The 27,901-nt window shown below is 40.6% G+C and overlaps 1 protein-coding gene across 2 annotated transcripts in view; it reads left to right on the plus strand.

Annotated features, from left to right (window-relative positions):
* Positions 1 to 15,579: 15,579 nt before the first annotated feature.
* Positions 15,580 to 27,901, plus strand: part of TMCO1 (transmembrane and coiled-coil domains 1) — a 43,306-nt gene continuing 30,984 nt past the window's right edge. The window contains exons 1-3 of one of the 2 annotated variants that reach the window (XM_004027829.5): positions 15,580 to 17,910; positions 18,323 to 18,400; positions 26,734 to 26,793. In XM_004027829.5, the coding sequence (XP_004027878.1) occupies positions 17,688 to 17,910; positions 18,323 to 18,400; positions 26,734 to 26,793 (361 nt within the window). In that variant the 5' untranslated portion in view covers positions 15,580 to 17,687. Of the gene's footprint in view, positions 18,111 to 18,322; positions 18,401 to 26,733; positions 26,794 to 27,901 lie in introns of both variants that reach the window. The other variant, XM_055364869.2, reaches the window with a different exon arrangement.

Genomic DNA, 27,901 nt, shown 5'->3' on the forward strand with positions numbered 1-27,901 from the left:
AAATATATCCTTATTTATTTATGGGTGCACCTCCACTGCCCTGCAGGGTCCTGGGACACTGTGTGAGATGGGGAAGGTACTGATTTTTTATTTTTTGTAGAGGTGGTCCCTGTCCTCCAGGAGCTTCTAATTAATTTGTCTATTCCCTTGACTGTTAATGGGCATTTGGGTTGTTTTCAGGTTTTGGTATTAAAAAGAGTGCTCACATGAACACTCTCGTATGCATGACCTGATACTCGTTAAAAAGTTTTTTTGAACTGGGGGCAGTGGCTCATTCCTGTAATCCCAGCACTTTGGGAGGCTGAGGCAGGAGGATCGCTTGAGCCCAGGAGTTCAAGACCAGCTTGGACAAGATATTTGATATGGTTTGGCTGTGTCCCCACCCAAATCTCAACTTGAATTGTATCTCCCAGAATTCCCCCATGTCGTGGGAGGGACCCAAGGGGAGGTAACTGAATCATGGGGGCTGGTCTTTTCTGTGCTATTCTCGTGATAGTGAGTAAATCTCACAAGATCTGATGGTTTTATCAGGTGTTTCCGCTTTTACTTCTTCCTCATTTATCTCTTGCCACTGCCATTAAGAAGTGCCTTTGACCAGGCCTGGTGGCTCACGCCTGTAATCCCAGCACTTTGGGAGGCCGAGGTGGGCAGATCACAAGGTCAGGAGATCGAGACCAGCCTGGCCATCATGGTGAAACCCCGTCTCTACTAAAAATACAAAAATTAGCTGGGCATGATGGCGTGCGCCTATTGTCCCAGCTACTTGGAAGGTTGAGGCAGAAGAATCGCTTGAACCCAGGAGGCAGAGGTTGCAGTGAGCCGAGATCACGCCACTGCACTCCAGCCTGGTGACAGAGTGAGACTCCGTCTCAAAAAAAAATAAAAAACCAAAAAAAAAGAAGTGCTTTTTGCCTCCCACCAAGATTCTGAGGCCTCCCCAGCCACGTGGAACTGTAAGTCCAATTAAACCTCTTTTTGGTTTTAGTTTTGGTTATGTCTTTATCAGCAGCATAAAAATGAACTAATACAACAGTGAAACCCTGCCTCTACCAAAAAAAACAAAAAAAAAATTCGCTGGACATGGTGGCATGCACCTGTAGTCCCAGCTACTAGCAGGGTGAAGTGGGAGGATAGCTGGAGGCCAGAAGATCAAGGATGCAGCGAGCTGTGATTGGGCCACTTTACTTGAGCCTGGACAACAGAGCAAACTCTGTCTCAAAAAAAAAAACAAAGTTTCTTTTATGTATATGCCTAGGAGCAAAATGGCAGGTCAAAGGGCATGGAAATGTTTATCTTTACAGGATAACGCCAAATTGTTCCAAAAGGGCTATACCAATTTACACTCCCACCAGCAATGATTAAGATATTCTGATGATCTGTATCCTCCAGATATGGGCCAACTTTAAACATTTCTTTAACATATATATATATATCAGGTTTACCATTTTAAACATTTTTAAGTATATAGTTCAGAGACATTCAGTACATGCACACTGCTGTACAACCATTACCACCATCCATCTCCAGAACTTATCTTCTTCAACTGAAATTCTGTATCTAGGCTGGGCGCAGTGGCTCACACGTGTAATCCCAACATTTTGGGAGGCCGAGGCAGGCAGATCATCAGAGGTTGGCAGTTCATGACCAGCCTGGCCAACATGGTGAAACCCCATCTCCACTAAAAATACAAAAACTAGCTGGATGTGGTGGCGCATGCCTGTAATCCCAGCTACTCAGGAAGCTGAGGTGGGACAATAGTTTGAACCTAGGAAGTGGAGGTTGCAGTGAGCTGAGATTACACCACTGCACTCCAGCCTGGGCAACAGAGTGAGATACCATCTCAAAAAAATAAAATAAAATAAAATAAAGTAAAATAAAATAAAATAAAATAATAAATAAAATAAAATAAAATATAAAATAAAATAAAGAAAATAAAATAAAATATATAAAATAAATCTGTATCTAAAAATATCTCTCAATTCTCCCCTCCTCCAGCCTAAGGAAACCATCATTCTATTTTTTGTCCTGATGGATGTGACTACTCTAGATACCTGTTTAAACCAAAAATAAAATTATAAGCACCATCCCCTCTTCCCCCCCACCCGCACTATCAGAATGGAAGCCTTCTCTCAGCCAAGGGCATTCCAAAGTGAACTTGAAAAACTAGCTCAGGTCATTATGGAAGCAGGGAGCTGGATATGCCTAATTATACCCTTCTGTCTTTTGGAATTACTGACAGAACAGACTCTTAAAGTCTAATAAGAAATATTTACAGTCTATTCTCTGTGAAGCCTGCCACCTGGAGGCTTCATCTGCATGATAAAACCTTGGTCTCTACAACTTCTTACTGTAACCCAGACACTCATTGATAACTCTTTCAACCAACTGCTAATCAGAAAATTTTAAAATGAGGAGAAGCCAAGATGGCCAAATAGGAACAGCTCCAGTCTACAGTTCCCAGCGTGAGCAATGCAGAAGATGGGTGATTTCTGCATTTCCAACTGAGGTACCGGGTTCCTCTCACTGGGGAGTGTCAGACAGTGGGTGCAGGACAGTGGGTGCAGCGCACCGAGCGTGAGCCAAAGCAGGGCAAGGCATCACCTCACCCAGGAAGCGCAAGGGGTCAGGGAATTCCCTTTCCTAGTCAAAGAAAGGGATGATAGACGGCACCTGGAAAATCAGGTCACTCCCACCCTAATACTGCACTTTTCCAATGGTCTTAGCAAACGGCACACCAGGAGATTATATCCCGTGCCTTGCTCGGAGGGTCCTACGCCCGTGGAGCCTTGCTCATTGCTAGCACAGCAGTCTAAGATCAAACTGCAAGGCAGCAGCGAGGCTGGGGGAGGGGTGCCTGCCATTGCCGAGGCTTGAGTAGGTAAATAAAGTGGCCAGGAAGCTCTAACTGGGTGGAGCCCACCACAGCTCAAGGAGGCTTGCCTGCATCTGTAGACTCCACCTCTGGAGGCAGGGCATAGCCAAACAAAAGGCAGCAGAATCCTCTGCAGACTTAAATGTCCCTGTCTGACAGCTTTGAAGAGAGTCGTGGTTCTCCCAGCATGCAGCTGAAGATCTGAGAACGGACAGACTGACTCCTCAAGTGAGTCCCTGACCGCCGAGTAGCCTAACTGGGAGGCATCCCCCAGTAGAGGCAGACTGACACCTCACGTGGCCGGGTACTCCTCTGAGACAAAACTTCCAGAGGAACGATCAGGCAGCAACATTTGCTGTTCACCAATATCTACTGTTCTGCAGCCCCTGCTACTGATACCCAGGCAAACAGGGTCTGGAATGGACCTCCAGCAAACTCCAACATACCTGCAGCTGAGGGTCCTGACTTTTAGAAGGAAAACTAACAAACAGAAAGGACATCCACACCAAAACCCCATCTGTACGTGACCATCATCAAAGACCAAAGCTCGATAAAACCACAAAGAGGGGAAAAAACAGCAGAAAAACTGGAAACTCTAAAAATCAGAGCGCCTCTCCTCCTCCAAAGGAATGCAGCTCCTCACCAGCAACGGAACTAAGCTGGACAGAGAATGACTTTGACGAGTTGAGAGAAGAAGGCTTCAGACAATTGAACTACTCTGAGCTAAAGGAGGAAGTTCGAACCCATGGCAAAGAAGTTAAAAACCTTGAAAAAAAATTAGACGAATGGCTAACTAGAATAACCAATGCAGAGAAGTCCTTAAAGAACCTGATGGAGATGAAAACCAAGGCACGAAAACTACGTGACGAATGTACAAGCCTCAGTAGCCGATTCGATCATCTGGAAGAAAGGGTATCAGTGATGGAAGGTGAAATGAATGAAATGAAGCGAGAAGGGAAGTTTAGAGAAAAAAGAATAAAAAGAAACGAACAAAGCCTCCAAGAAATATGGGACCATGTGAAAAGACCAAATCTACATCTGATTGGTGTACCTGAAAGTGACAGGGAGAATGTAACCAAGTTGGAAAACACTGCAGGATATTATCCAGGAGAACTTCCCCAATCTAGCAAGGCAGGCCAACATTCAGATTCAGGAAATACAGAGAACGCCACAAAGATACTCCTCGAGAAGAGCAACTCCCAGACACATAATTGTCAGATTCACCAAAGTTGAAATGAAGGAAAAAATGTTAAGGGCAGCCAGAGAGAAAGGTCGGGTTACCCACAAAGGGAAGCCCATCAGACTAATAAGTGATCTCTTGGCAGAAACTCTACAAGCCAGAAGGGAGTAGGGGCCAATATTCAACATTCTTAAAGAAAAGAATTTTCAACCCAGAATTTCATATCCAGCCAAACTAAGCTTCATAAGTGAAGGAGAAATAAAATCCTTTACAGACAAGCAAATGCTGAGAGATTTTGTCACCACAAGGCCTGCCCTAAAAGAGCTCCTGAAGGAAGCACTAAACATGGAAAGGAACAACCAGTACCAGCCACTGCAAAATCATGTCAAATTGTAAAGACCATCGAGGCTAGGAAGAAACTGCATCAACTAATGAGCAAAATAACCAGCTAACATCATCATGACAGGATCAAATTCACACATAACAATATTAACCTTAAATGTAAATGGGCTAAATGCTCCAATTAAAAAACACAGACTGGCAAATTGGATAAAGAGTCAAGACCCATCAGTGTGCTGCATTCAGGAAACCCATCTCATCTGCAGAGACACACATAGGCTCAAAATAAAGGGATGAAGGAAGATCTACCAAGCAAATAGAAAACAAAAAAAGGCAGTGGTTGCAATCCTAGTCTCTGATAAAACAGACTTTAAACCAAAAAAGATCAAAAGAGACAAAGAAGGCCATTACATAATGGTAAAGGGATCAATTCAACAAGAAGAGCTAACTATCCTAAATATATATGCGACCAATACAGGAGCACCCAGATTCATAAAGCAAGTCCTTAGAGACCTACAAAGAGACTTAGACTCCCACACAATAATAATGGGAGACTTTAACACCCCACTGTCAACATTAGACAGATCAACAAGACAGAAAGTTAACAAGGATATCCAGCAATTGAACTCAGCTCTGCACCAAGCGGACCTAATAGACATCTACAGAACTCTCCACCCCAAATCAACAGAATATACATTATTTTCAGCATCACACCGTATTTATTCCAAAATTGACCACATAGTTGGAAGTAAAGCACTCCTCAGCAAATGTAAAAGAACAGAAATTATAACAAACTGTCTCTCAGACCACAATGCAATCATACTAGAACTCAGGATTAAGAAACTCACTCAAAACCACTCAACTACATGGAAACTGAACAACCTGCTCCTGAATGACTACTGGGTACATAACGAAATGAAGGCAGAAATAAAGATGTTATTTGAAACCAACAAGAACAAAGACACAACATACCAGAATCTCTGGGACACATTCAAAGCAGTGTGTAGAGGGAAATGTATTGCACTAAATGCCCACAAGAGAAAGCAGGAAAGAGCTAAAATTGACACCCTAACATCACAATTAAAAGAACTAGAGAAGCAAGAGCAAACACATTCAAAAGCTAGCAGAAGGCAAGAAATAACTAAGATCAGAGCAGAACTGAAGGAAATAGAGACACAAAAAACCCTTCAAAAAAATCAATGAATCCAGGAGCTGGTTTTTTGAAAAGATCAACAAAATTGATAGACTACTAGCAAGACTAATAAAGAAGAAAAGAGAGAAGAATCAAATAGACGCAATAAAAAATGATAAAGGGGATATCACCACCGATCCCACAGAAATACAAACTACCATCAGAGAATACTATAAACACCTCTACACAAATCAACTAGAAAATCTAGAAGAAATGGATAAATTCCTCGACATATACACCCTCCCAAGACTAAACCAGGAAGAAGTTGAATCTCTGAATACACCAATAACAGGCTCTGAAATTGAGGCAATAATTAATAGCTTACCAACCAAAAAAAGTCCAGGACCAGATGGATTCACAGCCGAATTCTACCAGAGGTACAAGGAGGAGCTGGTACCATTCCTTCTGAAACTATTCCAATCAATAGAAAAAGAGGGAAACCTCCCTAACTCATTTTATGATGCCAGCATCATCCTGATACCAAGCCTGGCAGAGACACAATGAAAAAAGAGAATTTTAGACCAATATCCTTGATGAACATCGATGCAAAAGTCCTCAGTAAAATACTGGCAAACCGAATCCAGCAGCACATCAAAAAGCTTATCCACCATGATCAAGTGGGCTTCATCCCTGGGATGCAAGACTGGTTCAATGTATGCAAATCAATAAACGTAATCCATAATATAAACAGAACCAAAGACAAAAACCACATGATTATCTCAATAGATGCAGAAAAGGCCTTTGACAAAATTCAACAACTCTTCGTGCTAAAAACTCTCAATAAATTAGGTATTGATGGGACATATCTCAAAATAATAAGAGCTATCTATGACAAACCCACAGCCAATATCATACTGAATGGGCAAAAACTGGAAGCATTCCCTTTGAAAACTGGCACAAGACAGGGATGCCCTCTCTCACCACTCCTATTCAACATAGTGTTGGAAGTTCTGGCCAGGGCAATCAGGTAGGAGAAGGAAATAAAGGGTATTCAATTAGGAAAAGAGGAAGTCAAATTGTCCCTGTTTGCAGATGACATGATTGTATATCTAGAAAACCCCATTGTCTCAGCCCAAAATCTCCTTAAGCTGATAGGCAACTTCAGCAAAGTCTCAGGATACAAAATCAATGTGCAAAAATCACAAGCATTCTTATACACCAATAACAGACAAACAGAGAGCCAAATCATGAGTGCACTCCCATTCACAATTGCTTCAAAGAGAATAAAATACCCAGGAATCCAACTTACAAGGGATGTGAAGGACCTCTTCAAGGAGAACTACAAATCACTGCTCAATGAAATAAAAGAGGATACAAACAAATGAAGAACATTCCATGCTCATGGGTAGGAAGAATCAATATCGTGAAAATGGCCATACTGCCCAAGGTAATTTATAGATTCAATGCCATCCCCATCAAGCTACCAATGACTTTCTTCACAGAATTGGAAAAAACTACTTTAAAGTTCATATGCAGCCAAAAAAGAGCCTGCATTGCCAAGTCAATCCTAAGCCAAAAGAACAAAGCCAGAGGCATCACACTACCTGACTTCAAACTATACTACAAGGCTACAGTAACCAAAACAGCATGGTACTGGTACCAAAACAGAGATGTAGACCAATGGAACAGAACAGAGCCCTCAGAAATAATGCCACACATCTACAACCATCTGATCTTTGACAAACCTGACAAAAACAAGAAATGGGGAAAGGATTCCCTATTTTATAAATGGTGCTGGGAAAACTGGCTAGCCATATGTAGAAAGCTGAAACTGTATCCCTTCCTTACACCTTATACAAAAATTAATTCAAGGTGGACTAAAGACTTAAATGTTAGACCTGAAACCATAAAAACCCTAGAAGAAAACCTAGGCAATACCATTCAGGACATAGGCATGGGCAAGGACTTCATGTCTAAAACACCAAAAGCAATGGCAACAAAAGCCAAAACTGACAAATGGGATCTAATTAAACTAAAGAGCTTCTGCACACCAAAAGAAACTACCATCAGAGTGAACAGGCAACCTACAGAATGGGAGAAGATTTTTGCAATCTACTCATCTGACAAAGGGCTAATATCCAGAATCTACAATGAACTCCAACAAGTTTACAAGAAAAAAACAACCCCATCAAAAAGTGGGAGAAGGATATGAACAGACACTTCTCAAAAGAAGACATTTATGCAACCAATAGACACATGAAAAAATGCTCATCATCACTGGCCATCAGAGAAATGCAAATCAAACCCACAATGAGATACCATCTCACACCAGTTAGAATGGTGATCATTAAAAAGTCAGGAAACAACAGGTGCTGGAGAGGATGTGGAGAAATAGGAACACTTTTACATGTTGGTGGGACTCTAGTTCAACCATTGTGGAAGTCAGTGTGGTGATTCTTCAGGGATCTAGAACTAGAAATACCATTTGACCCAGCCATCCCATTACTGGGTATATACCCAAAGGATTATAAAACATGCTGCTATAAAGACACGTGCACACGTATGTTTATTGTGGCACTATTCACAATAGCAAAGACTTGGAACCAACCCAAATGTCCAACAATGATAGACTGGATTAAGAAAATGTGGCACATATACACCATGGAATACTATGCAGCCATAAAAAATGATGACTTCATGTCCTTTGTAGGGACATGGATGAAGCTGGAAACCATCATTCTCAGCAAACTATCCCAAGGATAAAAAACCAAACACCGCATGTTCTCACTCATAGGTGGGAATTGAACAATGAGAACACATGGACAGAGGAAGGGGAACATCACACACTGGGGCCTGTTGTGGGGTGGGGGGAGGGGGAGGGATAGCACTGGGAGATATATGTAATGTTAAATGACGAGTTAATGGATGCAGCACACCAACATGGCACATGTATACATATGTAACAAACCTGCATGTTGTGCACATGTACCCTAAAAGTATAATAAAAAAAAATTTTTTAATCTACCTATGACCTGGAAGCCCCAGTTTCAAGTGTTCCCGCCTTTCCAGATTAAAGCAATGTACATCTTACATGTACTGATTGATGTCTCATGACTCTCTAAAATGTATAAAAGCAAGCTGTACCCCGACCACCTTGGGACCACTTGAGGCTGTATTACAGGTACATCCTTAACCCTGTCAAAATAAACTTCCTAAATGGATTGAGACCTGTCTTGGATACTTTTGGTTTACATCTGGTATTAGAGAAATCATACACTATTTGTTCTTTTGTGGCTAGCTTATCTCACTTAGTGTATCTTCAAAGTTCATCCATGTTATAACACATGTCAGAATTTCTCAAGGCAGAATGATATCCCATTGTATGTATATACCATATTATTTTATCCATTCATCCATTGATGGACCCTTGGGATACTTCCACATTTTGGCTACTGTGAATAATGCTGCCGTGAACATGGATATATAAATATCTGTTGAAGTCCCTGCTTTCAATTCTTTTGGTAGATACTAGAAGTGGAATTGCTGGATCCTATGGTAATTCTTTATTTAGTGCAGTGGCATGCTCATGGCTCACTGCAGCCTCAACCTCCTGGGCACAGGTGATCCTCCCACCTCAGCCTCCTGAGTAGCTGGAACTACAGGCATGTAATATTACACCTGGCTAATTTTTGTACTTTTTCTAGAGACAGGGTTTTGCCATGTTGCCCAGGATGATCTCAAACTTTTGGGCTCACAAGATCCACCTGCCTCAGCCTCCCAAAGTGCAGGGATTACAAGCGTGAGCCACTGTGCCCAACCTTAGGTTTAATTTTTTGAGGAACAACCGTACTGATTTCCCATCCTGACTGTATCATTTTATATTCATCCCAGCAATGCACAAGGGGTTGACTTTCTTCACTTCCTCCCTAATACTTTTTTTTTTTTTTTTTTTTTGAGATGGAGTCTCAGTCTGCCGCCCAGGCTAGAGTGCAGTGGCGTGATCTCGGCTCACTGCAACCTCCACCTCCTGTGTTCAAGTGATTCTCCTGCCTCAGCTTCCTGAGAAGCTGGGATTACAGGCATACACCACCACACCTGTCTAATTTTTGTATTTTTAGTACAGACAGGGTTTCACCATGTTGGTCATGCTGGTCTTGAACTCCCAACCTCGTGATACACCCGCCTCGGCCTCCCAAAGTGCTGGGATTACAGGCATGAGCCACTGCGCCTGGCCCTGTTTTGTTTTTTTTAAATAACTGCCATCCTAATGAGTGTGAAGTGGTTTGTTTTGCAATTCCCTAATTAGTTATGTTGACCATCTTTTCATGGGCTTATCAGCCATTTGTTTATCTTCTTTGGAGAAACCTTTGTTTACAAAGTCCTTTGCCCATTTTTGAATTGGGATTTTATTTGGTGAGTTGAAGGATTTTAAAATATATTTATAATGGATTTTAATCCCTTATCAGATATATGCTTTGTAAATATTTCTCCCATTCCATGAGTTTCCTTTTCACTCTGTTGTGTCCTTTGATGAATAAACATTTTTAATTTTGATAAAGTCCAATTTATTTTTTGTTGCCTTTGCTTCTGGTGTTATATTCAATAAATCATTGCCAAATCCAATGTCATGAAGATTTTCCTGTTTTCATCTAAGAGTTTTAGCATTTTCATTTAAGTCTTTGATCCATTTTGAGTTAATTTTGCATGTGGCTATCTTAAAGATAAATCGTGTTGGGAAAACTGGATTATCCACATGCAAAATACACCATTTATTGAAAAGATAAATGCTGTTGGGAAAACTGTATTTTTTTTTTTTTTGAGTCAGTCTCACTCTGTCACCCCAACTGGAATGCAGTGGCACGATCTTGGCTCACTGCAACCTCAGCCTCTCGGGTTCAAGCGATTCTCGAGCCTCTGGCTCTTGAGTAGCTGGGATTACAGGTGCCCACTACCACACCCAGATAATTTTTGCATTTATAGTAGAGATGGGGTTTCACCATGTTGGCCAGGCTAGTCTCGAACTCCTGACCTCAAATGATCTGCCCACCTCAGCCTCCCAAAGTGTTGCGATTACAGGCGTAAGCCACTGCACCTGACCCCAAAAAACTGGATATTTTTAGATTATTTTTTTTTTAGACATTTAGATTTATCATTTAGGTTATCTTTTAAATACATGGTGTTGGGAAAACTGGATATCCACATGTAAAAATGGAGAAAACTGGATATCCTTTCTCCATTGATTGACTGGTCTTGACAACCTTGTCAAAAATCAATTGACCATATATGTGAGGGTTTAGTTCTGGGTTCTTTATTCTATATGTCTGTCTTTATGCTAGGACTACAGTGTTTTGATTACTGTAGCTTTCTAGTTAAATTTTGAAATCAGGAAGCATGAGACCTTCAACTTTGTTCTCTTGCAAAATTGTTTGGCTATTTGGGGTACTCTGAGTTTTCATATACATTTTAGGATGAATTTTTCTATTTCTGAAAAAATGTCACTGGGATTTTGAAAGGGATTACATAATGAATCTGTAGATCACTTTGAGTAGTATCAACATCTTAACTGTTTCAATCTATGAACACAGTGCATCATTCCACTTATTTGTGTATTCTTTAATTTCCTTCAGCAATGTTCGTAGTTGTCAGTGTACAAGTCTTGCCTCTTTGGTTAAATTTATTCACAAGTATTTTAGTTCTGATGCTGTTGTAAATGGAATTTTTAAGATTTCCTTTTTAAATTTTACATCGAAATGCAACTAAATTTTGTGTGGTTTTGCATCCTGCAACTTTGTTTTTTAGTTCTAACAGGGTTTTTTGGGTGGAATCTTTAGGGTTTTGTACATAAAAGATCACGTTGTCTGTAAACAAATCATCTTACCTTCTCCTTTCTGATATGATGGCCTAACTTTTTAATTTTTGCCAGCTGAACAGACTGGTCCCAAATATGGTTCCCTGATCACTGATGAGGCTAAATATATTTTTATAAGGAAGCATTAATACCAGTCCCATAATAGTATTTACATATGATGTTCAGATAAATATAAAGTCCTAAGTTTCAGACTTCATCTCTAAATCTTAGGGTCTCATTCCCCCTCTTCTGTTCCTAATGAATGCTATGGTAGAAAACTTTTGAAGACTAATTTGCTACAGCATTAAGCTTAAGCCTTTCTATTAGTCTTTCAAATGCACATGATTCTTAACCTTTATTGGTTTATAAACACCTTTGAGAATTGGATGAAAACTATGAAACTTCAACTCAGAAAAAAATGGACACATGAAGTTTTGCATGTATTATCAGGAGGAGATGTATGGCTCTCCTAAAGTTCAACCATGAGGCTGGGTGTGGTGGCTCAACCCTGTAATCCCAGCACTGTAGGAGGCCTAGACGGGTGGATCACTTGAGGCCAGGAGTTTGAGACCAGCTTGGGCAAGATGGCGAAACACCATCTCTACAAAAAATACAAAAATTAGCCGGGTATGGTGGTGCACACCTGTAGTCCCAGCTATTCATTGAGCCTGGGAAGTCAAGGCTGCAGTGAGCCATGATTGCACCACTGCACTCCAGCCAAGGCGACAGAACAAGACCCTGTCTCAAAAATAAATACAGGTGGCTGGGTGCAGTGGCTCAGGCCTGTAATCCCAGCACTCTGGAAGGCCGAGGCGGGTGGATCACTTGAAGTCAGGAGTTCGAGACCAGCCTGGCCAACATGGTGAAATCCCGTGTGTACTAAAAATACAAAAATTAGCCAGGTGTGGTGGTGCAGGCCTGTAATCCCTACATGGGAGGCTGAAGCAGGAGAATCACTTGAACCTGGGAGGCTGAGGCTGCAGTGAGCTGAGATTGTGCCACCGCACTCCAGCCTAGATAACAGAGTGAGACCCTGTCTCAAAAACAAAACAAAAAAAAAAATAAAGTTCAACGATGGACCTCTTACAGATACAATGTGGATTCACTTTAGTCAATCCTATTTCTATTAAACACATAATCTCTTTCTATATTTTAGTTGTTTTTACTACATACTAACTCCCACATCCTACCACTTTGTTCCCAACTCAATGCTTTTGATCACTGCTTGTGTCCTAATTGAATTTTACCCTTTCTTCAAGGTCCACCTAAAGTTTCCAATTCTTCCAAGATATTTCTCCAACCCACTGTCTTCTTTCCCAAAAGTATCATTCACTCATTCGATAAATACATATTGTGCAGCTTCTCTGTCCTAGACGATGTTCCAAAAGCTGAAGATTGCAACAATGAATACAGTCTGTCCTAAAAAAAACAGTGCTCAGCCAGGAGCAATGGCTCACACCTACAGTCCCACTGGTTTGAGAGGTCAAGGCAAGAAGACTGCTTGAGGCCGGGAGTTCAAGACTAGCCTGAGCAACATAGCAAGACCCCTAGCTCTACACGCGTGCACACACATGCACACATACACAAATTAGCTGGGCGTGGTGGCACACATTAGTTAATCAGCTACTCCCAGCTACTCAGAAGGCTGAGGTGGAAGGATTGCTTGAGGACTGCTTTAGCCTGGGAGTTCGAGGTCATAGTGAGTTATGATCGAGTCACTGCATTCCAGCCTGGGTGACACAGCGAGATTCTGTCTCTAAAAGAAAACACAACAGTACAGGATTATCCAACTAGCCAACGAAACATGTATTTAGGGCACACATGCACAGACTTGAGGGAAAACATTTGGAAAAAATAAGTTTTCAAAAATAATAATTAAAATATATTTCACCTTAGTATTTTATTTTTAATTATATTTGGGAAGAGACCTTATGATCTTCTCAGTGCCCAGGGTTTCTGAAGGTCTTCATCTAGTCCTGCTAGCCCAGTAGGAAAAAAAAAAATCTTCTCCTAAAAACCTGATTCCTCTCCTGTTTTCTCTGATATGAATTTATTCAGGTATCTAAGAAAAAAATCTGCGAGCTGCCCCCCAATTCCTTCTTCTTCCCAATCTTCCACACCCAGTCATCTTTGTATTTGACAAAGATCACTACTGCCTAAATGAGAAGAATGGCCTGAAGGGGACAGAATTGGGTATACAATTGGAGACCAGTTAGAAAGCTGTAATACGAGTGGAGATAATGATGAACTGAATTGAAGTGTAGTAGAGGGGACTGAAAGATGTGTAAAAAGATATGAAAAGGGGGAAATCCATGGAACTTGCAAAGTAAACGCAAGATAAAGAGGGAGTTACTGAAGATAGTTCCCTTATTTTTGGCTTGAAAACCAGTTAGATGGTGGTGCTACTCATTAAGAGAACAAGGGAATATTGGAGTTTGGGGAAAAGAACACAATGGATTGATTCTGGTATATCCACAGACAGACCATGTACCTTCTAAACACTTTCCTTACATATTTTTTAAAAAATAAAATCCTTTAAATTTACATACTATTATGACATTTTACATTCCAGAAAAACCAAGGCATGGTATGGTGAAGTAATTTGCCTAAAACTGCACATCTGGTTAAATGGAGAAGCGAGGATTTGAATACAAGTAGTCTGACTCCAGAACTTTGTTCCCAACCCTATACAAACCTCACGGTAATTCCTGAAGGTAGATATTTTTACTTATACTTTACAGATTTAAAACAATGAGGCTCAGATAAATTAAGTAACTTGCTAAAATAAGGTAGCTTACATGCAGTGGGGCTAAAATTGAAACGTAAAGTTCATATTGTTTCAAATCTCAGAGTGTAAGCAGGTATTTATAATTCTCATATCCTTTTACAATTCCTAGCTTAGTATTAAATGTGTATTTAAAGAACAGTATTGGGCTGGGCGCGGTGGCTCACGCCTGTAATCCCAGCACTTTGGGAGACCGAGGTGGGTGGATCACTTGAGGTCAGGAGATCAAGACCAGCCCGGCCAAAAAGGTGAAACGCTGTCTCTACTAAAAATACAAAAATTAGCTGGGCATGGTGGTGCATGCCTGTAAACCTAGGTACTCTGGAGGCTAAGGCAGGAGAATCACTTGAACCCAGGAGGCAGAGGTTGCAGTGAACTAAAATTGTGCCACTGCACTCCAGCGTGGGCGACAGAGTGAGATTCCATCTCAAAAATAAATTAAATAAATAAATAAATAAAAATGAAGCACAGTATTGGCTGAGCATGGTGGCTCATGCCTGTAATCCCAACACTTTGGGAGGCTGAAGCAGGGGGACTGCTTTGAGCCCTGGAGTTCGAGACCCAGCCTGGGCAACAAAGTGAGACCCTGTCTCTACAAAACAAAACACAACCCCAAAGCAACAACAGTATTATTATTACTAATTCTACTAATAATGTAAGAACAGGCTTAGCTCCCATTCACCTTTCACAGAAAGTTACTTGAAGATGTACCACAACATCAAGTATAAACTAGAAACAAAAATGTGGTTTCAAGAGAATAGTAAAATTAAGTCCCAGGACAAAAGTCTTGCTACTGTACTAGAGATTGGAGGAGGTCAGTGAGCTTTGGGAGAGCAGTCCTCATGGGGAAAGCTTTGAAATCTAAAAATTAGATAGTACAACTAAGAGCTTAGAGAATTTGGGAATATAACAAAGAAAACTAGTAGAATCTAGAAAAGATGTTATCTGAACTTGTCTCTAGCACTGTTCCTTTTTTTTTTTTTTTTTTTTGAGACGGAGTCTTGCTCTGTCGCCCAGGCTGGAGTGCAGTGGCGCGATCTCGGCTCACTGCAAGCTCCGCCTCCCAGGTTCGCGCCATTCTCCTGCCTCAGCCTCCCGAGTAGCTGGGACTACAGGCGCCCGCCACCACGACCAGCTAATTTTTTTGTATTTTTAGTAGAGACGGGGTTTCACCGTGTTAACCAGGATGGTCTCGATCTCCTGACCTCGTGATCTGCCCGCCTCAGCCTCCCAAAGTGCTGGGATTACAGGCGTGAGCCACCACGCCCGACTTCTAGCACTGTTCTTAAACAAGGGGCACAGTATCATGACAGCATTACCCTAGAAAAGGAAGTGTATCCTAGCAGTCCATGGTTGTAAACATTTACACAGGAATAACTTAACTGCTTATTAATATATTTCATATTTTCTTATTTTTTCATATTTTAACATCTCTGAATGGGATTCTTCTTACAATCAACGGCGTGTCATGGTTTAATTAGTTATTTTTTCCTCTTTAGTAGTAGATGAAATAATGATGCATCTTACAATGAATAGCATGTTGAATCTGATGAATTGTGTGTGCCAAGCACTGCTAGAAATGCTTTATAATATACTTTTCCTCATCCAGTCTTCACAGCTGATGTTACCACCATTTTGAAGGCTCAAAGATGCTAAACAATAGGTTCTAGGACTGCTGTCAAGTAAGTGGCAGAGCGAGAATTTAAAATCAGGTCTGATTTCCAAGATCATGCTCTTATTGTTATCTCAGCACTTACCTTGGGTGATACAAAGGTGAATAAAAACCTATCCTTGTCTGAACTGCTCAAATAAAGGTCTAGCTCAAATATGATCTTTTTGAAACCTTTCCAACTCCCCAGGAAGAATACATCTTGTTTTCATCTGTACCCCCTCAACATTTTAAGAATACCTCTATAATACCTATAATCTTATTATATTATATAATCTCCCTGGGCCCTTAGAAGTCAGGAATATTCTCTTAACCATCCTTTTGACCCTACAGTGCCTACCACAGTTCTTGACATATAGTAGAAGCTCAATAATGTTTCTTAAAAAGGAGACAGGGTCTCTGTTGCTAAGTCTAGGAGACAAGAAATGCACATAAAGCTAAAAAAAGGTCAAAAGTAGTGTTTAGGAGAATTATATATTTAAGTGCAGTAGAGTTTAAAAGAACCAATGAGGGCTGGCCACAGTGGCTCACGCCTGTATTCCCAGCACTTTGGGAGGCCGAAGTGGGTGGATCTGAGGTCAGGAGTTCAAGACCAGCCTGGCCAACATGGCAAAACCCCGTCTCTACTAAAAATACAAAAAATTAGCTGGGCGTGGGGACGGGCACCTGTAGTCCCAGCTACTCGGGAGGCTGAGGCAGGAGAATGGCTTGAACCCGGAGGCAGAGGTTGCAGTGAGCTGAGATTGTGCCATTGCACTCCACCTGGGCAACAAGAGTGAAACTCCATCTCAAACAAACAAAAAAACACCAATGATAGGAAGTACAAGAGGATACAGCTCAGCCAGCTTCCAGGTTTTCACACATACACACACACACCCCAGTGTGAAAAAGCTGAAACCGTCTACAATGGCTGAAACCACGCTGCTGAGGCATTTTTGAATTTTAATTAGTTAGCAACACTTATAAATTAAGTTTCACATAAAACCCAGATTTTCTGGATTTTCCTGAGAAACGAAGACATCTCAGAAACTGGGTGCTCATTCTCCTAGAGAAATGGGTTGGATTTGGGTATCAAATTCTCCTTTCAGATGAACTTAATGCTCACTTATCCATCGTAGTACCTTCCACCATTTGTTTAGGCTCAGCTTGCATAAGATAATTTATATTCTCTCGCCAGTCTAGGCATCTGGGTTTAAAACCCCTTCTCTAGATACATTACTGCACTATCACACTATGAATTTTCAGGCATCCGTGCTTTGACTTCCACTTTGCCTAGAAAGTCCTTTGCTATCTCCAAAAGCACTCCTACTCCCCTAAGGCACTGCTTCAATTTCTTTCATTAGCTTCTTCTGACCACCCTCTCAACCGTGTCACGCAGCACTGTGGTAATACCTCTATTAAAACCCTTATCAGAGCGTATGCACAAGCTTCTCCTCTTCGCGCTGACGTTCGCTCCTTGAGGCCAGCGGCCCACAACTAACTCATTTCGCGGCTCCAGCTTCACGTCCATGCCCTGGCACCTACACCCAGTCGTTGAGTACGTTTGCGGAAGTCAGTCTTCTTACTTCACGGCAAACCCAAGCTAAACTAATATTACGACCACAGAAGTGGGGCTGAGGTAGAAGCCAAGACTATCCCAATAACTGGATTCTGGCCGAGAAAAAGGCGCGCGCCAGCACCCCAATCAGTAAAAACTACCGGGCAAAGTTCGCCGCCGCCACTATCCTGCTCTGGCTCTGAAATAGTTCCAATTCTCGCGAGATTCGGCTGACTACCAGCCCTTCAGCTCCAGTGACTTGCGGGTTGGTTTCCTCTAGATTCTCGTGGCCACACCGTTCTCCGATACGAGCCTTTCCGGTGCTATGCCCCGGAAGCGGAAGTGCGATCTTCGGGCTGTCAGAGTTGGTCTGTTACTCGGTGGTGGCGGAGTCTACGGAAGCCGTTTTCGCTTCACTTTTCCTGGCTTTAGAGCGCTTTCCCCCTGGCGGGTGGGAGTGCAGAGACGAAGGTGCGAGATGAGCACTATGTTCGCAGACACTCTCCTCATCGTTTTTATCTCTGTGTGCACGGCTCTGCTCGCAGAGGGTGAGAGCGGGTATTTCTCAGACGTTTGATCAGTCCCCGGGAGGAAGGGCCCCGGGGTCCCTTGTGCCACCAGGGGAAAGATCGCGAGCCTTACTTGCTTGAGAGGCTCATCTACTCTACTTCAGGGAATCTCTGGGCAACTCGTGAACAGGAGCAGGAGGGGAGTATGGAGTCGATTGCCGAGTTTTCTTTGGTCTCAGGTAGATTTCACTTGCGTATTTGTGGAGACACCTTCACATCATGTTACTGTTGTTTTGGCTGAAGAGTCAGTTGTATTAGCCTTTGAAAAAAGTTAACTATGGGTAAATACAAAGCGAAAAGTTGGAATCCCTCCTTCTCCAACAGTAACCACTTTGTTTGTTGTGATCATTCCAGTCATTTCTCTATTAATATGTTGCTTTTAATGTTTTAGGCATAACCTGGGTCCTGGTTTACAGGACAGACAAGTACAAGAGACTGAAGGCAGAAGTGGAAAAACAGAGTAAAAAATGTGAGTATGGCAACACATTAGGAATAATTTCAACACGTCAAGCTCATTAAGTCCATGTTCACAATAAATATTTTAGGAGCACCAACTGATACAAAGATGAACCTGACTTGAAGCCTATTTAGAAATAGAAGACTTTTATGCAAAATGTGTAATACCAACTAGAGGGAAGTGAGGGGCGTAGCAGATACATGTTATGTGCTGTGGTGGTTCTAAAGAAGAGGTTCAGCTTGGCACAGTGGCTTACTCCTGTTAATCCCAGTACTTTGGAAGGCTGAGGCAGGACTGAACTTAGGGGTTTGAGACCAGCCTGGGCAACATAGGGAGACCTCGTCCCTACAGAAAAAATTAGCTGGGTATGGTGGTACACACCTATAGTCCCAGCTATTTGGGAGACTGAGGCATGAGGATCCCTTGAGCCCAGGAGGTTGAGGCTACAGTGGGCCACGATGGTGTCACTACACTGCCTCCTGGGCAATAGAGTGAGACTTGTCTTTAAAAAAAAAGAAGAGGCTTCATTCAGTTGTGAGGAACCATGGTAGCCTTCATAATGCTGATGGCCTTGCAGTTGCTTGTGGATAGTTAGAATTTGGATAGAGAATGAAATGGGGAAAGGAAATTCCAGGTAAAGAAATAACATATGAGCAAAAATATGGAAATCTTAACATTTAAGGCATGTTTGGAGGATGATATGTCATTATGACTGGTGTCAAGGTAAGTGGTGTCTTCAGAGATAAGCCGAGTTTCATTTGGGTTAGAAAGTTGAAGAGGTGTTTAAGGAAAAGATTAAAAACAAGAAGGGTTTGTTACCTTTGAAATAAAGCAGGAATTCCACAGGACTCAGCTAAAGGTACAGGGTGAATGGTTCCTTATAGGCCTGATTTAGTTTTCTCTCTTCTTTTTTTCCTTATAAGGATTAAATATAACTTTTGTTTCTTAGAATTCCTACAACTTTCTGTATTCTGTGACTTTTTCTTATATCTTCATAGGGGTTTGAAGTTTTTTTTCTTAAATTACCACATTTGATCTACACAGCAACCATTTGTGGTTACTCGTATAAATATTACCTCCATGTCATAGGAAAGAAAATTGAGCCTCAGGATGATAATGACAACTTACGTCACAGAGCAAACAAAGAATTAGAGACCAGACTCAGGCTTTTAAAATTACAGCTTACTGTTCCTTAATTTACTCAGTGTTGATTATGTACCTCAGCATATCTGGGCCAAACTCATTATCTTTACCTTCACAAACATGATATTCTTCCAGGATTTCCCTATCTTGGTGATGGGTACCTCCATGCTTCCAGTAGTGTAAGCCAGAAACCTTGATATGCTTTATTAATTTGGCTCCAGGACACCATACTTTCGGTTTTGCTGCTCTCCATCTTACTAGTCATCCTTTTTTTATTTTTTACTTATTTATTTATTTATTTATTTTTTGAGACAGGGTCTCACTCTGTCACCCCTTAGAGCTCATTGCAGCCTGGACCTCCCAGGCTTAAGTGATCCTCCTGCCTCAGACTTCTGAGTAGCTGGGACTACAGATGCACACCACCATGACTGGCTAATATTTTGGAGAGATGAGGTCTTGTTCTGTTGCCAGGGCTGATCTCAAACTCGTGGGCTCAAGCGATCCTCCTGGCTAGGCCTCCCAAAGTGCTGGGATTACAGGCATGAACCACAGTGCCCAGCCCTTACTGATCATTCTTCTGCAGTTTACTTGTTGGTTTCATTTCTTGACCTCCTGTTGTTGGGAGTGACACAAAATTTAGTTTTTTTCTCTACATTCACTTCCTTGGTGAACTTATCTTTTGGCTGTATTGGCCAGTGACTCCCAAATTTATGTCTGTGGCCCTCTCTTCTTAATACAAGATTCATATATCCACGCATCAATTTGTTATCTCAGCTAGAATGTTTGGTGGACAGCTCAATCCCAACACGTCCCAAATTGAATACTTGTTCCTCATGTCTAAGCCTGTGTCATTTGTAGCCTTCTTTATCTTGGTCAATGGCATTTCTGTCCTTCCACTTGCTCAGGCCATAATTCTTGTGTAGTTATCTTTTACTCTTCTTACAACCCACATCTAGTCTGTCTGCAGATACTGTTGGGTTTCCTTTTTGAAGAAACACCCCAAACCAGTAAAGGTTCAGAAAGCTTCCGATATCCAGAATCTGACCACTTTTCATTAGCTCCAGTGTTAACCACTGTGGTCTAAGCACCATGACCTTTTGCATGGATTATTGCAGTAGTCTCCAACAAGTGTTCCTGTCTCCCTGAAGTCTGTTCTCAAGATGACAGCCAGAATAATCTTTTTAAAAGCCTATTTGATCATGTCCCTTTCACTCAGCAGAAAAGCCAGCAACCTACAGATGCTTCCTTTTTACCATTCTGATATTCTTTCTTCTCACTTACCCAGCTTCACCCACACTGTCCAGCTTGCTGTTCTTTACACATACTAGCCATACTCTTGTGCTGGGACCTTTCTAGTGGTGATTCCTTCTGCTTAGAAATGTTCTTCCCTACAATATGTGCTGGGCTAATCCTATTACCTTCTTCAAATCTTTGTTCCAACATCACCTCTGACTCTTAAGTTGACCACTCTATTTAAAACTGCAAGGCCGGCGCGGTGGCTCATGCCTGTAATCCCAGCACTTTGGGAGGCTGAGGTGGGTGGATCACGAGGTCAGGCCTTCGAGACCAGCCTGACCAACATAGTGAAACCCCGTCTCTACTAAAAATACAAAAATTAGCTGGGCGTGGTGGCACATGCCTGTAATCCCAGCTACCTGGGAGGCTGAGGCAGGATAATTGCTTCAACCTGGGAGGCGGAGGTTGCAGTGAGCCGAGATTGCATCACTGCACTCCAGCTTGGCCAACAGTGCAAGACTCTTGTCTCAAAAAAAATAAAAATAAAATAAAATAAAACTGCAACCTGCCCATCTCCCCTACTCCTAATATTCCTTACCCTGTTCTGTTTTTTTCTGTTGCTTTTATTACTTTCTAATATACTATATGATTTACTTATTTATCATGTTATTGTTTATTGTGTATTTCTACCTGCTAGAATGAAAACTCCACTAGGGCACAGTTCTTTGTTGTTGTTTACCTATGTATCCTGTTTACCTAGAACACTGACTGGCACATAGTAAATGTTTAATAAACATTTGTTGACTTGAATGCTTTCTTCTTTTGCCCCATATATGCAGTCCGTTACCAAGCCCTATTGTTGTTTTCCTGAATAGTTTTCAGATCATTTCACATCTCTCCATTTCTCCCATCACCACCTAGTCTAAACTTCTATTATATTTCATTTAATCTGCTGCAGTAACCTCCTCTCTGGTCCATCTGCAGCCACTCAAATTTGCCCCCTATAATGCATCTAGGGTAATTTTTTAAAACACAAATCTGATTATGTTACTTGTCTTTCTTAAAACCTTTCATTTTCTTCACATTGCTTTGGAAAAACATGTGGCCTGTAAGGTCCAGCACAGCACAGTACCACCCTCCCTTCTCCTGGCTACATCTTGTATCATATTCTCTCTTGCTCCCTATTCTCTATTCATTCATGCCTTTTTTCTGTCCTCTGGGCTAGTCTTATGGTTTCCTACTACAGGCACTTTGTATCTGTTGTTCCTCCTACCTGCGATAAGTTTCCCTTCTAATTTTGTTTAGTAAACTCCTACTCATTCTTCAGATCTCAAAGCCTTATCCAGTCTCCCAGACAGGGCCAAATCTTCCTATCATAGTTTATGATTTATCCACATATCTCTCCTTAGAGGGGTTGTCACAATTGCAGTTTTACCTATATATGATTATGGTCATCAGGGTAATGTCTCTCTCCTCAACAAAACTGTAATTGCTATGAGGACAAAGGCCATTGTATCCACAGTACCTAATGCAGTGCCTGGCACATATTAGATACTTGATAAATGTGTATTTAATAAATTATCTGTGTAGCATAACATCACATATATTCTTTGTGAAAAATTGTTCTACTATGATCCTATGCTAGTTGGCAGCATGCAATGGCATCCCTGTATACATTTCTTCATGTCATTTATATCATTGAGTAGTTTTATGAAATACAAAACAAATTTAGCTTCAAATTTGTTTGAATATTCTTATACCTTAAATATTTATATAATACGGATTTGCTCTATAGATTTTGAGCTTCACTGGTATCTACAATATTGCCTTGTCTTTAATTATTTACTTTATAGAAATAAATGAAAAGTCTCCTTCACTGTACACTGCAATTCAAAGTAATACAGTTGAGGCCAGGCGCAGTGGCTTACGCCTGTAATCCCAACACTTTGGGAGGCTGAGGCAGGTAGATTGCTTGAGCTCAGGAGTTCAAGACCAGCCTGGGCAACATGGCAAAACCCCATCTCTACAAAACGTACAAAACATTAGCCTGACATGGTGGCATGTGTGTGTGGTCCCAACTACTTGGGAGGATGAGGTGGGAGGATTGCTTGAGCTCAGGAGGCGGGGTTTGCAGTGAGCAGAGAGAGGAGATTGGGCCACTGCATTCCAGCCTAGGTGACAGTGAGACCCAATCTCTAACAAAAACGAAACAAAGTAATACATTTGCCAGTTTACACATCTATAGTTTCAATTTTACTATAATTTCTTCATATGCTTCCTTTGAAGGTAAGTATGAGGTAGGTTGATGATTGGAATGACTCATGGCATTTCTTGTGGTCGTAGGTCCTCTACTCTGGATAATCTACCAAAACTCAGTAAGCATGTATTATTTTTATTTATATGATCAATCGACATATTTGATTGCTTACTATGTGTTTATTTTACCGTAGTAAGTACAATATGAAATGAGCGGCCACAAATTCTGTCTTCTGGAATGTATAATCAAATGCACAGCTATTATATTTAGCATGAGGAATATTAAAAAGGAAAAATATAAGGTAAATTTCCTCTTTGAACAAATGTCTTAACTGCAAATACAGAATTCCTTCAGATACTTTGTATTCAGAACGTAGTATGAATTTAAGCAAGGGAAGTTTGTAGGGTTTTTGAAGAATATCAAAAATATAAAGAGGTTTGAATCAGAATTTGATGTAGGTTACTTTGCTTGTGCTGATCTGGTCCTTGGCATTTTTAGAAGAATACTGGTGTCCAAAAAGCAGTCCTACTGAGCTGCTTTTAACAAAAGAAAATGCTTTCTTAAAGGTAGTGAGTTGGTTGACTCAGGTGGTCACTGGGCTTATAGATGTATTCTAAATATCAGTAGGTCTTCTTTTATTGTGTTACTATTATAATATATACTAATGAAAGGATACTTCAATAAATGAAAAAGATTAAAATACAGTATATATAAGTTGATTCTTGTAACACAGTTGTTTATTTGAGAGCACTTACTAAGTATAAATTGCTGTGAAGTATGAGGTATTTCTGTTGTTTACGGTAAAATAGGATAAATCTTTTAGAATAATTTATAAACTGTTTGGCAGAACTCTGGAATTTAGAATGCAGGAATACAGATCATGGACAGAAATGTGTTTCATAGTAGACATCTTTTATTTTTGTCAACTCTGACATTTCTACTTCTTGTTGTCAGGTGAGATTCTGATGAATAAATATCCACACACCAAGGTTTCATCACAACCTCATGAAGTTTGAAAAACATTAGATTAATTTATCCCTAACAACAATTTATCTAGTCTCAATCTGGTCTGCTAGAAGACCAGACTAATGTTTATGGAATTGTCTTATGTTTCTATTCTCTAGCCTTCTGTCTTTTTATTGCCCTGTTTTCTATGCAGTCATGGTTAAATGCCAAGCAGTTGTGTTATAGTCCTTCTGGGGTGGGAAAGAAATATTTTTGTTTCTTTGTTTAATAACAATGATAAAGAACAAAACATTAAGTGTTTTCTGTCTGTTTTGTCTTTTAAAATGTTATCCTTATAACATTTTAATAAAAATGTTTATTATTATTATTATTTTTTTTGAGACAGGGTTTCACTCTGTCACCCAGGTTGGAGTGCAGTGGCCCAATCGTGGCTCACTGCAGTCTTGACTTCCTGGGCTTCCATGATCCTCTCATCTCAGCCTCCTGAGTAGCTGGGACCACAGGAGTGCACCACCATGGCCGGCTGATTTTTGTAGTTTTGGTAGAGATGAGGTTTCACCGTGTTGCCCATGCTGATCTCGAACTCCTGAACTGAAATGATCTTCCCATCTTGGCCTCTCAAAGTGCTGGGCTTACAGAACTGAGCCACTGCACCCGACATAAAATGTTATTTTTATAACATTTTAAAATGTGAAATTTGACATTTTTCTTTTATGATCTCTCACTAGTATGTTCATTCAAAATCTTTCTCTCTCTCTTTCCATGTACATGGTGTTTTGTTTTATTTTATTTTGGCGACAGGGTCTCGCTCTCGCATAGGCTGGAGTGCAGTGAAGTGAACACAGCTCACTGCAGCCTCAAGCTCCTAGGCTCAGGAGCTCCTCCTGCCTCAGCCTCCTGAGTAGCTGGGACTATAGGCATGTGCCACCAGACTCGGCTAATTTTTCAATTTTTTTATAGAGACAGAGTCTTGCCGTGTTGCCCAAGCTGATCCCAAACTCCTGGGCTCAAGCAGTCTTCCCACTTCAGCCTCCCAGAGTGCTGGGATTACAGGTTTGAGCCACCATGCCTGGCCTGTATCTTACCTTTCTATTTACCTAGAACAGTATCTGTTACTTAGTCTTCCAGAACACACACACACACACACACACACACACACACACAAACACATATTTTATTTTGGCCAGCCTTTTAAATTTCATTTGCAATATTGGAGTCAAATTGAATTTTACAATTCTTGGATAAAGCAGTGATACCAATTTTGCTTTTAGAATCCAGGGACAAAGTTCATGTACTAAGGGAAAGGGTTCTACCTGCTAATTCTCTTTAATGTAGGTTTTAGAAATGATACCTATACCGTACTGTTTGCTATTAGTATACTAAGATAATATGGGTAACAGATAATATAAATAAACTAAGTAAAGGTAATTTTTGACATATCCCTAGTCCATTTACAGGTGATTAAAGATGGTAAATATAATATAAATACATTACACTATTTCTTTTTCTTTCTTTTTTTTATTTTTTGAGATGGGGTCTCGCTCTGTCGCCAGGCTGGAGTGTAGTGGCGAGATCTTGGCTCACTGCAACTTCTGCCTTCCGGGTTCAAGCGATTCTCTTGCCTCTGCCTCCCAAGTAGCTGGGACTACAGGCACGCGCCACCACGCCCAGCTAAATTTTGTATTTTTAGTAGAGATGGGTTTTCACCATGTTGGCCAGGATGGTCTCAATCTCTTGACCTCATGATCTGCCCGCCTCGGCCTTCCAAAGTGCTGGAATTACAGGTGTGAGCCGCCGCACCCGGCCCACTATTTCTTTTTCAAAAGCTTATTGTTATGTAATCATGATAGTAATTGAAATGCATCAGACAAATTGGTAATTTTTTTTTTTTTTTGAGAGACAGAGTCTTGCTCTATTGCCCAGACTGGAGTAGAGTGGTGTGATCTAAACTCACTGCAACCTCCACCTCCTGGATTCAAGTGATTCTCCTGCCTCAGCTTCCCAAGTAGCTGGAATTATAGGCATATGCCACTATGCCCAGCTAATTTTTGTATTTTTTTTAGTAGAGATGGGGTTTCACTATATGTTGGCCAGGCTGGTCTCAAACTCCTGACCTCAGGTGATCTGCCCGCCTAGGCCTCCCAAAGTGCTGGGGTTATAGGTGTGAGCCACTGCGTCTGGCTGGTCTTAGCTTTTTTGGCTCTTCTGATTTTCCTGCAGTGTGCATATAACTATCTTGTCACATTACTGTAATTGTCATTTGATTATTTCCCCTGACTAGATTATTCTTTAGAAGGTAGGGATCATATTTTTTTTCATCTGCTTAGAGTTATTTAGGCAGCCAATAACTGAGTGAATAAATTTCTACCTTCTGTCATAAGAGAATGGAATTACAATTAACCCTAGTTATCTGAGAGAACAGAAATTTGAAAATTGTGCTTTGAAACTAGCTAAGGTAATCATCCTCAGCTGATGGTCTGTTTTCATTATGATTATATCAATACAATTCTTTATGGGTATTTGATTAATGATGCTTATAATTGTTGTTTCATTCTTAGAATATTGTATCTACCTTTTACCATCAGTAGCTATGAGAGCGGACCAGTTAACTTAATCATGACCATAATCAGTCAGTGTGTAACTTTCCTGCAAGCTTCTTTCATTGGTTCAGCTGTGATAAAGCATCCTTTGTTTCTTTAGTATAATCCAGTTAATTTTTACTGTGTTACTATGTTGTTTACAGTGGAAAAGAAGAAGGAAACAATAACAGAGTCAGCTGGTCGACAACAGAAAAAGAAAATAGGTAAGATGAGATACTAGTCAAAATGAAATTTGGGTTTTCTTAGAAAAATTAATTCTTAGATAATGAAAATATAAAATTATTAATACTGATAACTCACATTTCTATGATTTTATGGTTTATAAAGCACATGCATACTTTATCTCACTTGATTCTTACCCATTTTGTGAGGTGTACAGGACAAATTTAAGCAGTTCCTCTATTTTTGCTCTTAGCTTTGGAATTTGAGTTTTGTAAAATGGCAGTTGTGGCTTTTGAACTTGGCTGAGGGTTTTTGGCATAGTTTGTAAAAGCATGTTGTTTTTTATATCTGAGATGATTATTTCCACTTAAGTCTTACTTGTATTCATTGTTTCCATGGCTTCCTTACTGAGTATTGACTAGTGATGGAAATCCACCAAGGGGTAGGAAATTTTCTAAGTAATTTTGATATACTTGGAGAAATAATGACCATATCATGTGTTTTTAGTTTTTTAGTATAACTTAGAATTTAAGTAATTCTGTTTCCAAAAGACAATTCGTAAAGGATTGTATATGATTTGTTTTTATACATTATGACATTTCTTGATTCTGAAATTAGGAAAAAAATTATTATGAGATTGTGTATTTGTTTTAGAAACTGTGTCTGTATGCCTAGGTCACTGCTGTTACAGCCCAGGGGAGAATTCCATGCGATTAGACTATGTCAATTCCTGTTCTGATTAAAGTTTTTCAGTTAGTATAGCGATCCCGGATGTTTTTTAAGTGGTCTGTTCACTTAATTCTATGAGAAAATGCTATTGAACATTTACGCTGTATGTGTCAGTTACTCCTAACAGCATTGGAGAAACAAAGTAGAAAAAGATTCTATTTTTATGAGCTCTATTTAGAGAGGGAAAATAGACCAGAAAATAAATGATTACTATGCAGGATGATAAGTACTTTTTTGTTTGTTTGCTTGTTTTGTTTCTGTTTTTGTTTTTGTTTTTTTTGAGACAGAGTTTCACTCTTGTTTCCTAGACTGTAGTGCAGTGGTGTGATCTCGGCTCACTGCAACCTCTGCCTCCTGGGTTCAAGCGATTTTCCTGCCTCAGCCTCACGAGTAGGTGGGACTATAGGCATGCACCACCAC

Source organism: Gorilla gorilla, chromosome 1, assembly GCF_029281585.2.
Source record: "Gorilla gorilla gorilla isolate KB3781 chromosome 1, NHGRI_mGorGor1-v2.1_pri, whole genome shotgun sequence".
Lineage (NCBI taxonomy): Eukaryota > Metazoa > Chordata > Mammalia > Primates > Hominidae > Gorilla > Gorilla gorilla.